Source organism: Zea mays, chromosome 3 (assembly GCF_902167145.1).
Source record: "Zea mays cultivar B73 chromosome 3, Zm-B73-REFERENCE-NAM-5.0, whole genome shotgun sequence".
Lineage (NCBI taxonomy): Eukaryota > Viridiplantae > Streptophyta > Magnoliopsida > Poales > Poaceae > Zea > Zea mays.
Window position 1 is genome coordinate 1,460,285 of NC_050098.1, and position 16,533 is coordinate 1,476,817.

General features: G+C 41.3%; 2 protein-coding genes across 3 annotated transcripts; one reads left to right on the forward strand and one right to left on the reverse strand.

The window, feature by feature from the left end:
• Window positions 1-210: 210 nt before the first annotated feature.
• LOC100192889 (uncharacterized) lies at window positions 211-4,857 on the forward strand. Of its 2 annotated transcripts, NM_001138077.1 has the most exons (12): window positions 267-438; window positions 845-1,034; window positions 1,144-1,206; window positions 1,301-1,403; window positions 1,616-1,720; window positions 1,802-1,875; window positions 1,958-2,087; window positions 2,285-2,357; window positions 3,306-3,497; window positions 3,967-4,087; window positions 4,173-4,397; window positions 4,476-4,832. In NM_001138077.1, exons 1-12 carry the CDS (start codon window positions 365-367, stop codon window positions 4,554-4,556), a joined length of 1,431 nt encoding a protein of 476 aa, NP_001131549.1. In that variant the 5' UTR covers window positions 267-364; the 3' UTR covers window positions 4,557-4,832. The 2 variants fall into 2 exon arrangements, with proteins under 2 accessions (XP_035821529.1, NP_001131549.1); XM_035965636.1 differs by lacking the exon at window positions 1,301-1,403 and having other exon boundaries at window positions 211-438; window positions 1,582-1,720; window positions 4,476-4,857.
• Window positions 4,858-5,112: 255 nt separating this feature from the next.
• Window positions 5,113-6,063, reverse strand: LOC100278326 (uncharacterized). Its single transcript, NM_001151638.1, is given in 2 exon segments — window positions 5,113-5,436; window positions 5,513-6,063. Coding segments are annotated over 2 exon segments (711 nt in total). The 5' UTR covers window positions 5,993-6,063; the 3' UTR covers window positions 5,113-5,205.
• Between the last annotated feature and the right edge of the window lie 10,470 nt (window positions 6,064-16,533).

Genomic DNA, 16,533 nt, shown 5'->3' on the forward strand with positions numbered 1-16,533 from the left:
GCAATAATCACGGATATTTGTTTTATTAATAATATATGGATTCTGTTAATACTGTAGATATAGAGGACCAGTTTTAGAGGATGTTGCTGGAGATGAAGAAGATATAGAGGACGATTTTTCAGAAGATGCTATAAAGAACAAAAAATATTTATTTAGAGGATGAAATTTAGGGGATTTGCTGGAGACAGCTCACTACCCCCACACCGCGCCCTTTGGTCGCCTTTAATTTTAGCGCCGCCCCGCCCGCGCCGCCGCCGACAAATATACAGGCAAAATATTTCCGGTCCTCAAAGCTCCCGCCCGCCCTCCTTCCCTCCCTCCCTCCGGCGCCAGTCCAGGCACAGGCAGGCTTCAGTCTCCAGAGATGGCGAGGAACGAGCCCCTAGACTTCGAGAACGAGGACGATCCGCTCCTCCCCGCCCCGCGCCCCGCCAAGAGGTACACAGACCCACCTCCTCCGCTCTTTCCCCCCTCCCCTCCCGATTAGGCGGAGGCATGCGGATGGCGATGTTCGATGCCGTGGTTTAAGGTGCCCGTCGCTGCTACGGCCGGAGCAAATCGCGGTGTTCGTCAAGTGTCAACCCCACCCCGCATCGTCTAAATGTTGCGTTTTAGGGTTTTATTAGACTATAGTGCCCCGTGGAGTGAATGATAACTGCAATTGGTATCCATCTAGTGATAGTGATTATATGTAGAGGAGTGCCCCGCGGAATGATCGATGACTGCCATTGGTATCCATCTAGTGATAGTCATTGTATGTAGAGGAGCCTGTCTAATCGCCGCGCCGCACCAAATGCCAAATGTTGGCTTGACGAATTACGGATGCCCCCATTTTTTTTTTCAGGAGCAAGGTCATCGGCATGGATGATCTCCTGCTGGATTACTTTCAATCTGGTAAAAAGGACAAGCTCAAAGTTAAGGCTGCCAAGTCTAAGCATGGCCCCAAAGGAGGATATGATTCAGGTGAGGAAGACGACAGGGCTACACAGCAAGAGATTACAGTCTGCAAAATATTTGAGGAAGTTCAGCAAAAGGTGATTCATCATCTTCCTCAACCTCTATTACTTCCGGTTCTATCCTGCCTTCTTCGTATTTGATTGATTGATTGATTGATGTTTCTTCTCCATCTTCATGAGTTTGTAGGGCAAAGTGATGGATGCTAGAGACGATGTACCCCCATGGGGTCAACAATTTTTTAGATGCCAGGTCGACTCTAACTTTATCTTCTGTTTACCATTTTCAGTCCACCAGATGCTTTCCCTTTCTTGATCACCAGCCACTAAGTTATTCATCCTTACAGAACCCCCCCTCAAATCTTAGCAATGGCGGAGTTGAGAATTGTCATCTCCTGCAATCATTCTCTGCAATTGAAGATATAGGTTTTGATCTAGAGATGCATCAAGGTTCATTATGTTCCCACTTCCCACTGTGAAATGTTCTATTTTTTAAATAACATAAAACCCACCAGTGTTTGAATTGGTTCAACCTTTTGTTCTCTTTCACTGTGTTGTATGTTTATATCTGTTAGTCAATATTAAAATTGATCCCCTGTTCTATGTTTTTTTGCTTTGTCACTTGCAGTTAATTTTGGCGTCTTCCTCATGTTTTTGTGTAGGAGAGGGGTTCCTCGAAGGCATGCTGTTGGATGGATGGCTTCTGAATTTGGTTCGCATATGTGGTTTTGTTGAAGACTCTGTAGCATCGTGGACGCTGACCAACTGTAAGTATCTGTTTCTGTACTCTGTCTAGATCAGTGATCTGTTCTCTCATTGTGCTGTATCCTTATGCCACTATATGTCAGTGTTGCATTCACCCAATGAGAAATTACAAGTTTCTGCAGCTGACTTTTGGGATGGCATTCTTTCCTTGGATGAGGTAATATAATTATAGAAACATGTATTCCTTTTGCTTTTTCTTTGAATATTGAGCAAGTAGATCTTCATTTTACTGGTTGCAGGCTGGTGAACCGTTGGTCAACCTTGGGTATTTTCCAAGTTACTCTGTTCTAAAACGGGCTATGCTGAGCTATGGATATCTATTTGATACTTCAGGCACTAAGGCTTCAATCTCTGGAAGCACTGCTGCAGGTTGGTTCCATACAAGTTTTTCTTCCTTCCCTAATTAGCTGTCAGCTACTCAGCCTGCCACTACTATCAATGCACTCCATTTTGGAATTGCCATCTTTGGGATGGTGAAGATTCTGAAATGTTCAGCTCGTTTTTTAAATAAATATTGTGCAGTAGCTTGCATATTTCCAATTAAGCTTATGGCCATTCATTAACAGGTGGCCCTGATGATAGTCTGCCTCATAACATCATTGCTTGGTTAAGAGTTGTATCTGCTTGCTGCAAAATCAGGTACAAATTTTTTAATACACTGGATATTTTTGCTTAGTATCTCAGCTTGCACACTTACACAAGCCTAAACTCATCACTCATTAGCATAGTTAACATGGCAACAGCATATCAAACAAAGCTAAGCGTACTAACTTGAAAATTTTATCATTTTTCTCAACACTATAAAATATAACAGAATTCTTCCACCCCCCAAATATAACAACACACTGCTCGTAAAGTAACTCATGTCAAAGTTGCACTTATACTTTTTTTGGTTAAGTGGCAGTGCAGTAAATAACATTCGTATTTCACCATATAATAGTCTTGTTGAAAAAAATCTCAGCTTTTATTGAAAGCTAATGACAGTCTGTGTCATACAACTGTGGAAACCAGTTCACAAGAAGAGCAAAAAGACATACTCAAACAAACAAGGAACAAGAGTCTACAACACACAACATAAACTATCTTCAGAGTTTCTCTATGCCCGTTGACTTCACCATCTTGTGGTGGAAATTATGCAACAACTTGCATAGTATCAACATCACAGACTCTAGCCAATCATGGTCCGAGAATGGCTCCATTAAAGCACCGCAAGGGAGCAGGGTGATTTACTGTTGTAAGACTATTGAAGGGCATATAGCTTTTCCCCCCTGTCATTGATGCTGTGAGTGGCCAGGATCCCTTGCTGTTCTCTTGACTTTAGATTTGCCTTGAAATGGAATCTGTCACTATGTTCTATGGTAAATGCTAGGGTTGTCCCAGTTGTATAAGTCTAGTAGTCATTTCAAGTTTTATTCTTCTTTATTCCATAACTTGTGTTAATAATTTCTTTTGTTTCTCAGTAACAAAAACCTCTGCTTCTGTGTTCATTTGGTCTTGAGAAATATGGTAAATATGTGATGCTAAGAAAGGTTTGAATTCTCTTACCAAGTTAACTCTAATTCATTGTTCTATTTGTTTAATGTGCAGAAAAGTGCATTCCATCTTCTCGCCTTCTGAGGCAGAAGAACTTCTTGCTATTGCCATTTCCCTCTTTTTGGACCGTCGACTTGAAGGGTTGCTGCTTGTTTTGGGAGACTGCCTGAATTCACTTATATTATACTTCAATACGAGTGAGTGGGAAACTAGCTGTGTGATGGTGGCTGAATCAATTGCTCAGAGGTAATATTTTTCTGCAGATGCCTAATTGTCTGTTATAAAGTATTCCATCCCAAATTATAAGACGTTTTAGCTTTTCTTGATACATAACTTTTTGCTATACACTTATATATATATATATACAATATGTCTATATACCTAGCCAGAGCAATGTATCTAGAAAAGATAAAACATGTAATAATTTTGGACGGAGGGAGTAGTATATTCATTTGCAACTCAGGTAAGGGGAATAACTAAATTACGCAGGGAAGACTGCCTAGGAGTCGTTGCTCGTCTGCAACTTATTGCACCTATGTTCACTAATAAGGCTATAATAAGGATTTAAGGTACCACATTACATGGGGGGGGTGATGAAGAAGTTGCACAAACACACAGTATGAAAAACTGATACTCTGTTCAAGAGGCTGCCTGATGGTTTTCCCCATACTTGTGTAGTTTATGTTGATGTAAAGTGAACTTCATAACATGGCAGGGTCACACTGGACCTCAATTGTTTAAGGGTTGTTGACTGCATCACTGGTACAAATAAGCGCAGCAAAATCCTAAGGAGTCAGGTGGCACTTCAGCTGCTGAAGATCAGCTTTGGGCTTAAGGTAGGCATTGGAATGCCTGCATGTGTTTAAGAAATGTGCCCTTTTGGTTGGCTGGCGCTGTGACTCTTTGCGTTCTTATGTTCAGGTGGCGAATGTTGAGAAGATTTTGAAGCTAGTCACATCCATCAACGTGAAGGAGAAAGAATGTGACTTCTTCAGGCTTTATGTGTATCTAGTATTGATGGACAACTTGCTCTTCTCAAGTGATGCATTTAGAGATAAGACTGGGATGGTTGATGCTTGGCGGAATTATCTGCGCAACTGTTCCACCCAAATTGGGTGCACGGACTGGAGATTCTATGCTCCAAAGGTGAGGGGGGATTGATTGATGCGAGTTTTTTTGCATGCCTTTATTTTTCCCTTACTTTGTCTTTTGAGGTTCATGCAGGCCCGAAACAAGGCTTCTTATCTTCTGCAAGGTTCAATCTTGAAAAAAAGCAGTGGCGATGGTAAAAGTTGTGTCCGGTAATCAAAGGGGACCAAATGTCTGGTGCAGCAGTGCCCAGGTTGTGGTTCCATTCGATGGGCAACGGCGAAGTGCTCATATCATTCCATGTTTTATGTACAATTCTTTTTTAGTTGTTGTGTTTTAGTTCAAAAATGAACTAGCGAGCGACAAATATTCGAGAACAGAGTTAGCAGCCAGATTTAGAGGGGTGTTGATTGATGTATCTGTGGGGGTGCTTCTGCTTGGTTGATTGACAGAAACAAAAAGGAAAGAGAGCAGCAAGGGATGATTGGGTGCAGCCTGGAGGGGGATGTTTTGTTTATCTCGTGTTATTAGGTTCTTCTCCAACTGGCTGGTTAGCTGGCTGGCCAGATTCCGAGCATCGTTTTCGGACTTGTCTGCTGGTGTGCACATGGTCTGGAGTCTGGACAGCCAGCTAGGCACCCCCCCCACCCCACAAATCTATCTATTCTCTAGCCAGGCCATCTCCATTGCTCGATTCGATTGACACACTCACATATAACTGATGCAGGGCTCAAGAATCTTTACGTTGTGTTGGCTGTAGCTCAAGCAAGCGTACCAGTATACTGCGTTATTATCTCCATGATGAATAAAATAATGAATGAATCGATCAATGTATACCTCCCAAAAAGAAAGAAAGAAAGAATAGCTAAAACGGCTTGTGATTTGAGACGGTGTCGTGTCGCACGTTGCACGCGACGGCCTGTGCCCACATCCTGAGCAGGTCCTTCATCTCCGCTGCCGACTGCACCCTCACTAGCGCTGGCCGCTGCCACGCCTCCGACAGGTAAGGACGCCGGGGACTGGTCGTCTGCTTCTTGCTGCGCCGCGGCTCATTTCCACTACTGCCGCCGCCGGGCGTCCTCTGCTCAGCCTCGGCCTGCACGTAATGGAATCTCGTCAGTCACTGGAGCTGGATCGGGTAACAAGCAGCTAGGGAAGGGAAGGGAAGGAACCTTGTGCGAGTGCCTGAGCAGCCCCATGGCCGTGGCGGACGTGGGGACGGGCATGGACGGCGCCCGGCGCAGCGCCGATCTGCCTCCCTCCGCCAGCCTTGTTCGCAGGACGCCCTCGTAGATGGAGCTCCAGTTGAGGTCGTCGTCGTCATCCTTGTTGTTGTTGGTGGGCAAGGGCAACTCCGTCGTCATCCCGACGCGAGACGACGGGAGCGACGGCGTCCGGAGTAGCTGCCGGCCTCCTAGCCTGGCCGGCGGCCCCGCCGAACCCGAGGCCTTCTCCCCTGTGGCTGTGGCTGTGGCTGTGGACGGCGACCTGGGCAGGTGCGGCGGCGGCTTCTTCTTCTTCTTGGCGCTGCTATTGGTGACGAGGGTGTTGCCGAAGAACCAGTGCTCGTCCAGCAGGTCCAGCGCCGGGGCTATCGTCGGCCGGGCGGCGTCGTGATGATGCTCCAGCGGCGGCGGCGAGCTGCAGCTCATGATGATGCCTGATGCTCTCTCTCTCGTCTCTTTCAAGTCTTGTCCACCAGCTTAGCTGATCCTGGTATGGTAGGAACAGGATGGGGATCGGGGGAGGTCTCATCTGGTTTTGTTCTGCAACTGGTCGCCGGTACTACTTGAGCTGGCTAGCCAAGCCATGCATGCCACATGGGATTCCTTCGTTGCGTGCTCGGCTCGCACATGATTGATTGCTACATCATATCGATGCGGATGACGAGGCATCTATCCTATTACCATCATTTCCTGATACATACTATTTTATACCCACATGTCACGCCTGATTTTTAAAATAAATCTAGATACATCTCAAATACGTGATAAGATCATGTCTTACACATATAATAACTCATGTATAGAAAATAATGTCACATCTTTATTACGTAATACAACTTCTATACATACTAGCTAAGTAAATTACATTATATGAACTATAGTCGATTGAGAGACGACAACCTAGACTTCTTCGAACTCATCGTAGCATCTTTCGTGCTTTTTCATCCTACGGTATTTGTTCTTGGTTTAGTATGATTATAGCAAGAGTGAGCTCACATACGTTCATCGCTCAGCAAGTGTATGAAAAATGTGTTGAGCTCACTTATGATGGGGGCTCAAGTGTAAGATTTACCAAAGAAAATGGTTAAGACTAAGCATTGCTTTTAGTGTTGGTCAAACTTTTATTAGCAATTACTAAGTATAAATAAATACCAACCCAATTAAATAATATATCATAGATGAATAATAAATCCCACAATGCAGTGCATGACATGTTTAAATTTAATTCCATAAATTACTCATGTGAGGTTCTGAGCCGCTCATGACCGTGAGCACGACTGATATACCAGTTTTAAGGCTAACTGTACCACATTTTGCCTAAGATTAGTCATTAGAATTAAAGAACTAACCTTAGAAAAGTTAGGCAAAGTGTGACAAGTTAACCAACGAATCAAACATGCCCTTACACTATGCAGAGGTTGAGCATGTTTACCCACAAGTCGTGTTACCCATTTGCCAAGGGGTCTAGAAATTCCATTTATCTCTACTGATAAGACAAGGCAGGGTAGCACTACAAGGCCTTTACACAGATCCACTAGTTCGAGAAAACCCGCTACAGATTCTTGAGAATGGGGCGATATAAGAATCACTTGTCCGAAAAGCCATCACAACATGATCAACCCGAGAACCTCCATATACCAACAGCTCCTGAAAGTTCTCTATGCCCGGGAATAGGATCTGGATGTCGCCTAGAGGGGGGTGAATAGGCGAATAATAATTATCACTGTAAAAACCGGAAATTCTTACTCTACTCGAAGGCTGGATCACAGTGGAATTAAAGACCCTTCGAGTAGGTTGCAGCGGAATTGAAGTTCCTGTCTTAAAATACCTTGCACTTCAAAGACAACTTGTACCACATATAAGTATTGAAGTGCAAGTATATAAAGCAAATAAGACAGAGAAACAACACACAACACAGAGCAGAGTACACAGACACAGGGATTTATCCCGAGGTTCGGCCAAGCCTGAAATGCTTGCCTAGTCCTCCTTGGAGTTAGCCACACCTTGGCTTAGAGTCTATTTCAACTCCTTCCTCTTTTTGCTCAGATCTGTCAGTGCGACAGATAGAGCCTTCCACTATGTTGATATCAGTTACAATGATGTCATGGCTGCTTACAATATTCTCGACAGCACTCCAGCAGAGTAATAATGCGCCCAAGATTTTGCTCTAGCTCTCAGCAGCACTTCCTCTCTCTCTAAAGGCTTATAACTTCGTCTCTACACAAACTAGAGAGATATATAAGAGAGGGAGAGAAAGAATTGATCCAAATGATGTATGGACTTGTTGGCTTCTCTTGTACACTTGTTGGAGGCGCCTAGGGGTTCCTTTTATAGTCCCAAGGGGCCCAGGAGCTGTTGGGGCTTCATTTGGAAGCTCCCAGCCTTCCCTGATTGTGGGTGCACCAGACTGTGCACAGTAACAGATCTGATTGACAGTTTCCTTCTCTGGAAGAGCTAGCCGTTGGTGCACTGGACATGTTACTATTCACTGTCCTGTGCACCAGACATGTTACTATTCACTGACCTGTGCACCGGACATGTTACTATTCACTGTCCTGTGCACCGGACGTGTTACTATTCACTGTCCTGGGCACCGGACAGTTACTATTCACTGTCATGTGCACCAGCCAACAACACACTAAGTGCTTTTTCCTCCATTCTTTCTTCGTTTGACTTCAACTTTTGGAAGGATTTTCATGAGACTTAAACAAACACTTTTAAAGTATAATCCAATTGACTTAGTCCTAGAAACTTACCTCTTTCGTGTTCTTCTCCTACCTTTTCTGTTTCTCCTCAAGCAGAGCTCAGAATGGCACTTTCTCTACAGAAAGAGTTAGAGAGCAAACCAAAGCACCAAACTTGTAGTAAGAGGTGTATGCAACATGGTTGAACACTCAAACCTTACATACTTAACCTTTTCACCGTTTTACCCGATTTGGCATGTTTGAGGTCGATGTTGGACTCTAAACCACCAAGTCAACTTGACTTGATCTAGATTGACATATCTGAGGTCCAACCCCCTTGTTCACTTCTCGAGCTTGGTCTTGATCCTTATGACTTACACCACATAACTGTAGATGTTACCTCATTGGTTGTAAGTCATGTCCTTATGTAGTGATCCTTGATGCACCATAACTCTTCTTAACTCGATCAACCTTGACTTTGCAAGTCTTCTTCTTCACCCCTGGCTTTGGGTTTCTGGTCTCTTTGACCTTCTCCCGTGCACTCGGTACCTCGAAGCTCTTCTTGCCTCCATCCTTGGCTTGATCGGTTGTCTCTGAGTTATGCACACCGAGTCTCATTTAAGCAATGTCCATCTTACTTGTGATGTCCATCATATATAGATATTCCAGTCTTTGGATCATCACACTTGTTCACTTGTGTTGAACCCTGGTAGCTTTGCATTAAGCACTTGTTCAACACTTAACACACTTGTTAGTCCTTTAATTGGGTTGTCATCCAAACACCAAAACCCACAAGAGCTTTCAATCTCCCCCTTTTTGGTGATTGATGGCAACACAATTAAAGCTTACACAAGAATAAGATTTAAAGCACAAATTTTGAATTCTAAGTTTACAGAATGCTCCCCCTAAATATGTGGTTACATTAAAATCTTAACTTTGGCCTTATATGCGAAATTGCACATACTTAGGCTAATTTGAAGCATAACTACACCTTAGCACCCGTGGGATGCATTGTGTCAAGAATCAAACCGTGATGCGTATAACACACAAATGCACAAAATCAGAGTTAAACACCAATTAAATGGATATACCACAGGAATATCAACCTACCACTTTTCACCATTAAGATACCAATTTAAAGCACCAGAACCACATGAATATCTATCATAGGACAAACACAATAGATACCAATTGATTCATATCCACAGAAGCACTAATTATGCATTATCACCATATAATACAACAAGAAGCATATGATAAGTATTATCAACAAAACTAACACATTCTTCCTTAAGATCAAAGGAATTCAAGGAAACCCCTTTGAGTCCTTTAGCACACAAAAAATTAATCTTCGCCCTCTTCACCCTTAAGATAAGCTTTCCTCTCAGGTTGAGGTAAGCTTTAATGCACAAATTCTCCCCCTTTGACATCAAACACCAAAACCATATTCAAGCAAGAACATAGGATGATGTCAAGGGACAACAAGGTATTAAGCAGGGAAAATGCAACACACTAACATTACTCCCCCTTTCACATTAAACATATGTAACACAAGCATTGGAGGAAAATTAAGGTACAAATACGCAAAAAGGTCAATACCTCCTTTTGTACCTTTACCATGTTATGGTGTACTTTCCATCTAAGTAGGCGGAGTTGCTTTTGTCATCAATTTAAGATTTCCATCTTGAAAGTTTTATCTCTAGGCAGCTCCTTCACACTTGTGCCTAATCCTTTATCCTGACATTTTCTTATTGCTAAGACACCAAAGTTAGAACAAGTTATAGTATTGTGGCACAAGATGAAGCTTCTATTCTAGCGATTACCAAAAGATACCAACTGAAGCACACTACCAAAGCTACCAATTGAAAGATCATCACTGTCATAGGTCCATGATATTTAAAGATAAGCATCTAGGATCACCAACTATTATAGAGCACGAGCAATCTTTAAATACACAATTACTCACAACTTTAGATACCAATTACTTGACTTGTAGAGGTATCCAAGTCCTGATTGCTCCATTTCTTGCTCATCTTCCATTTTCCACCTTGAGACTATATAGGATCACTCAAGAAACAGTTAGTATCAAAAGACACAAGTTATGTGTGCTCCCCCTAAAGTTGTGCATCAAGTATTTGAATGACTTGCACCTTGCACATCTAGCGTCCTCAGAACTAGAGGGGATCACAACATACCTTGGTCTAGGCATAATATATCAATTGCATCACAAAAAGATACCAATTGAATAGATGACATAATACAACTTATGGCTAGTGGAAACAATGCATGCCTCAAGATATATAACATTTTAAAAGCAACCTAGGCACGCTTCACACATGATGATCATTGCAACACATATACCAATTGAAAAACGACAAGATCATGCATATAAAGCACAATGTCTACAGGGCCGGTCCTGACATTTCGGGGGCCCTAAGCAAAAATTTATATAGAGGGCCCATATAACTAGATATATGTATATATTATCTACACATCTACTAAATACATATCAGTAAAGAAACTGTATATAAGTTACTGTAATATAGGATATTACACATTATTGTTTATAAAATAACATTGGCTGAAATAATAAAAATTTACTTGTCACTTCTCATCTTATAAAATTTCTTCTAACATTTTTGATACAAAATCATCGATTATACTATTGATATCGATATCATTCAATAACTTCTTCTCGATCATAAAGGCGTCAAACCATTCAACCTTTCTTGACTCATTGCTGATCTTAAATAATTATTCAGTAACTTCAATTTTGAGAAGCTTCTTTCAGCAGATGCAACAGTAACAAACACAGTAAATAATATTCTATAAGCAATAGAGGCATTAGGATAACAATCCACAACTCTAATATGCTCAAAAATCTCCACAGCAGATAATGTGTCGTTAGGCAAAGTAAACTTTAGAATATTCAATTTAGAAATCAAATCATTTAACTCAACATCACATGAACCATCATGAGAGAAAGTGTTTGCAAATTTAGTGCAAAACTCTTCAAGTTCTCTATCATTTAGTGAGCTTAGTGTACTTGAGCTCAATAAAAACCCAAATATACCTAAACATGGAGAGTTCTTCAAATCGGGTCCTCAAAGAAGTGCTCGCCATGTCAACTAATACCAAAAAATAGTTGACTTGAAAAGCTCTCTCATTTTCTAGAATTTCTTCGTGGCACCTACTTTCATCAAATTGTTTCTTTCTCACCGCTTTACGCTTTATTGGAAATGATATATTTACACCAAAATCATTTGCAACATCTTTAACAATGGTTACCAGCGAGCAGCGGCTAGAGATTTTGGGAATAGAATAAATATATACCATACATATATAAGAGTATATATCTATTTAGGTCGGACTGGGGGCCCTACTAACTTTGGGGGCCCTGAGCGGCGGCATACTCTGCCTACCCTCAGGGCCGGGCCTGAATGTCTAAGGACACCATGATTAAGAAGTATTTTCTTATGTACACCGAAGGAAACAACATTTTAAAGCATAAAGCACCTAAACCAAGATACTACCAATTGAAAGGCAAGAACATAGCTATGATCACAATCAATGAAACTTTAAGATATTCAATGAAATTGCATAGTTCCATTCTCCGTACCTTTGCCTTTTACCTGAATGCCATGAGATTCATTCTCTTAGGTAGTGTGGAGTGAGAGCACCTGTTGTCATCAATTGAGGGCTCCTTTTGCTCATGCACCTCATAGCTCGAGAGGGTGCATTAGAGACACAACATGGATTTCTTGTTTTGGTATACACAGAGTACCAAGACAAAGTAATCATGTGAACATGGACTAAACAAAACTATCATGCTTGCACATAGGTTAATCATTAAAAACCACATAACATGACTTACAAAAAGATACAAGTTTAGCCACATACACCAAGAGAGTTAATCATGGTGGATATATCAAATGAAAAGCTACCCATTGAATGATTCAAGAGATAAAACCTATAAAGCAGACAATCATGATTGAGCAAGCATGACTATGATATTAGAAATCATGGATCATTAATTGAAAGATATTCAACACAAGCAATCTCAAAAGCATAACTACTCCAAGGATAGGTATAGCACGACAATCCAACTTAAAAGCAATACTGATTAGAAATAATGCACTTAAGATACACGGGTACCGTCCTTTGGAGAGCAAGTTGCAGATTCTCATCAAAGTCCTTTGCTTGATTCACCAATAATGATTAAGGACCTCTACAACTTATTTAATTCGAGATGAACATGAGATTAGTATTGCACAATAATTCAACCTTGGGTCAATAAATAGGCAATAAAATTGACAGCTTAAGCATAGAGTTTGAATTAACCATCTTAGGCTCTCCCAAGGTCTCGAGTCCATCTCGAGGCACCTGCATGGTCTAGTTGGCACAATTTGGTACCCACCTCGGGATGGGTCCATAACGTTCATCTAAAAGAGACTTTGGTACCCAAATAGCATTTGTGCTAGTTCTAGGTGATCTCATTATTGATCTAGCACAAGTGTATGATTTGGGTCTCCTAAGCGAATAAGATTGAGATAAATTTATTTGCTTAGGAACCTTACCCTTCTTACATACCTTAGGTAGATTACCTTGCTCACCACACATGTAGCAGAAGTGTCGCTCAACCTGACATGACGCTTGTTGTTTGTCTTTTTTCTTAGTGAGGGTCATCTTGGATGGTGCACGTCTTTGATTCTTCATGAGCGAACATGAAGTGATCATATGGTCCTTATCGTTGCATCCAAAACATCTCCTCATTCCTTCATCCTTGTCTTTGTGTGGACAAGACGCAATGAAGTTGCCTAATTCCTTGCACTTGAAGCACCTCCTCTTTCCTCTTCCCTTTTTGCTCTTGGATGACATAGATAGATGATCAGTGCAAACAACATGACTATTTAAATTTTTACCTTTTCCTTGTTCATGTTGATTGCTTCATTTATTGCTTTAGGAACATCCTTCTTATGGAGTTTAACACTTGCTACGGTTTCTCCCGTCACAAGCTTCTTCACCACGCGTCCGTGGATATCTTGAGGAGGTTGAGCAATACGTTTTCTCCTTAGTTGCTTTGCTTTCTTGTTCCTTTCTTTATTTATGAGCAACTTTTCTTTTGATCCTGCAGCTTGATGCTCATTCAAAAATTAGCTTTCTTTTGAGCAATGGGGGTTAGCACATGGTGATATATTATCTAAATGAGCACATGTGCAAGAATGAGGTTCACATGAATTTAAGTTCGCAATTACAACCTCATGAGCAACATCAAGCTTGATATGTCTATCCAAAAGATTATCATGATAATAAGACAACACATCATATTTTTCAGTAAGAGCAAGTTTATCATGAATTAGCAATTCTACTTGCTTCTCAAGCATGACATTTTCAATTTTAAGTTGAGCAACACAAGATAAAGCATCATCATTATTTCTTTGCTCAATTAAAACTGAATCATACCGTTGGACCAAATCATCATGAGAGCACCTTAGATCCTCATGTTCTTTGGTCATCTTCTCCAGGCTGTCGTTGGTTTTGATGACAGTCTCCTCCAGCCTGAGAAGCATCTCGCCTTGTTCCTTGTTCCTCCTCAACAGCTTAACAAAGAGCACTTTGTCTTCTTTGTTGAGATGGGTGTAGAAACAGTGAATCTCCTCTTCTTCCACATCGCCGGTCTCATTTTCCCTGTCATTATTATTAGTGGAATCAATACAGGAAAATGTACCTTGTGGCGTTGAAGACTCATCCTCGCTATCATCCTCATATTCCTCTTATCATCGCTTTCGTCTCCACTATCATTGTTAGCAATAAGACATAACTAGTGGAAGACAAACCTGTCGGTGAGGTGGATTCATCGTTTGGTTGCCATTGTTTTCTTCTCCCTTCGAAAGATTAGTACCACAAGCAACATAGGGAGTAGAAGTAGTACATTTGGACTCAGAATATTTTATTTTAATTCTAGTCCATAGATCATGAGCATCGACAAGAACATCACTATTACTACCTATGACAGCAAAATAAACATCTTCGCTAAGGGAATTGACTAGGATGTCATAGGCTTGATAATTTTGATGCAAACATCTTAGATCATGCTCAGATGGATTTTTCATATCAATATCAATGGGCAAAACACTAGCATCAAATATTTGCTCTACTTCAGGACCTAAACTCCCAAAAAGTATTATATAAATGAAAATACCAGGATGCATAGTTAGAGCCATCAGAATTAAGAAGTTCTATCGTTACCTCTTGTGACGACATCGTCATCTCCGGACGACTAAGCCCACACGGGAGAGGCCTAGCTCCGATACCAATAGAAAGTTCCCTATGCCCGGGAACAAGATCTGGATGTCGCCTAGAGGGGGTGAATAGGCTAATAATAATTATCACTATAAAAACTGGAAATTCCTACTCTACTCGAAGGCTGGATAGTAGTGGAATTAAAGACCCTTCGAGTAGGTTGCAGCGAAATTGAAGTTCCTGCCTTAAAATACCCTGCACTTCAAAGACAGTTTGTACCACATATAAGTATTGAAGTGCAAGTATAAAAAGAAAATAAGACAGAGAAACATCACACAACACAGAGCAGAGCACACAGACACAAAGAGATACACAAGAGAGGGAGAGAAAGAATTGATCCAAACGATGTATGGACTTGTTGGTTGCTTGTTGGTGGCGCCTAGGGGTCCCTTTTATAGTCCCAAGGGGCCTAGGAGCCATTGGGGCTTCATTTGGAAGCTCCGAGCCTTCCCTGTTTGCGGGTGCACCAGACTGTCCGGTGCACCACCGGACAGTGCACAACAACGGATCTGATTGACAGTTTCCTTCTCTGGAAGAGCTAGCCGTTGGTGCACCGAACAGGTTACTATTCACTGTCGTGTGCACCGGACAGGTAACCATTCACTGTCCTGTGCACCGGACATGTTACTATTCACTGGTCTGTGCACCGGACGTGTTACTATTCACTGTCCTGTGCGTCGAACAGTTACTATTCACTGTCGTTTGCACCAGCCAACAACACACTAAGTAGGGATGGATCCGGATACTAATTCGGATGTCAAATTTTTAGTCTTATTTCTTCGATTGTGAACAAATAACATATATAATTTGCTATGTAAATTTATATTCTTGTTTTTAGCATTGATACTATTAATCATCATAAAAATAAACATTAAATTCGTTCTATATCTTTTTAAATAATTGATATAAAATTTGTATGTCTACCCGAATACAGATTCAAATGTTTTTTCACCTTTTTTGTAGGGAGAAAATAATGTACGTAAAAAATTATACAAAAATTTATTTAAATACTTCATAATATTCCTAATAATATTACCAAAACTTAGCTTTCAATTCTATGTATATCTATGTTAAAATATTAGATTTGTGATATAAGTCGGATGTTTTAGGAACATCCGTAACACTAAGTGCTTTTTCCTCCATTCTTTCTCTGTTTGACTTCAACTTTTGGGAGGATTTTCCTGAGACTTAAACAAACACATTTAGAGTATAATCCAATTGACTTAGTCCTAGAAACTTACCTCTTTCTACTTTCTTGTTCTTCTCCTAGCTTTTATGTTTCTCCTCAAGCAGAGCTCAGAATGGCACTTTCTCTACAGAAAGCGTTAGAGAGCAAACCAAAGCCCCAACCATGTAGTAAGAGGTGTGAAAGTCGCCTAGAGGGGGGGGGGGTGAAATAGGCAAATCTGAAATTTATAAACTTTAAGCACAACTACAAGCCGGGGTTAGCGTTAGAAATAAAGTTAAGTCCGAAAGAGAGGGCGAAAACAAATCACAAGCAAATGAAGAGTGAGACACGGTGATTTGTTTTACCGAGGTTCGGTTCTTGCAAACCTACTCTCCGTTGAGGTGGTCACAAAGACTGGGTCTCTTTCAACCCTTTCTCTCTCTCAAACGGTTACTTAGACCGAGTGAGCTTTTCTCCTCAATCAATTGGGACACTTAGTCCCCACAAGGACCACCACACAATTGGTGTCTCTTGCTTTGATTACAAAGATGTTGAGAACAACAATTGGGAAGAAGAAAAGCGATCCAAGTGCAAGAGCTCAAAGAACACGATAAAACTCTCTCTTCTAGTCACTATTGCTTTGAGTGGAATTGGGACTTGGAGAGATTTTGATTCACTCTATTTGTGTCTTGTATTGAATGCACTAGCTCTTGTATTGAATGAGTTGGATGAAAACTTGGATGCCTTGAAGTGTGGTGGTTGAGGGGTATTTATAGCCCCAACCACTAAAGTGGCCGTTGAGGAAGGCTGCA

Excerpts from the sequence above, each read along its gene's own strand:
- LOC100192889 (NM_001138077.1), top strand. The coding sequence starts at position 365 with ATGGCGAGGAACGAGCCCCTAGACTTCGAGAACGAGGACGATCCGCTC. Across the intron at positions 1,876-1,957 it reads GCATTCTTTCCTTGGATGAG|GCTGGTGAACCGTTGGTCAA; the intron begins GTAATATAATTA and ends TACTGGTTGCAG. Across the intron at positions 2,358-3,305 it reads TCTGCTTGCTGCAAAATCAG|AAAAGTGCATTCCATCTTCT; the intron begins GTACAAATTTTT and ends TTTAATGTGCAG.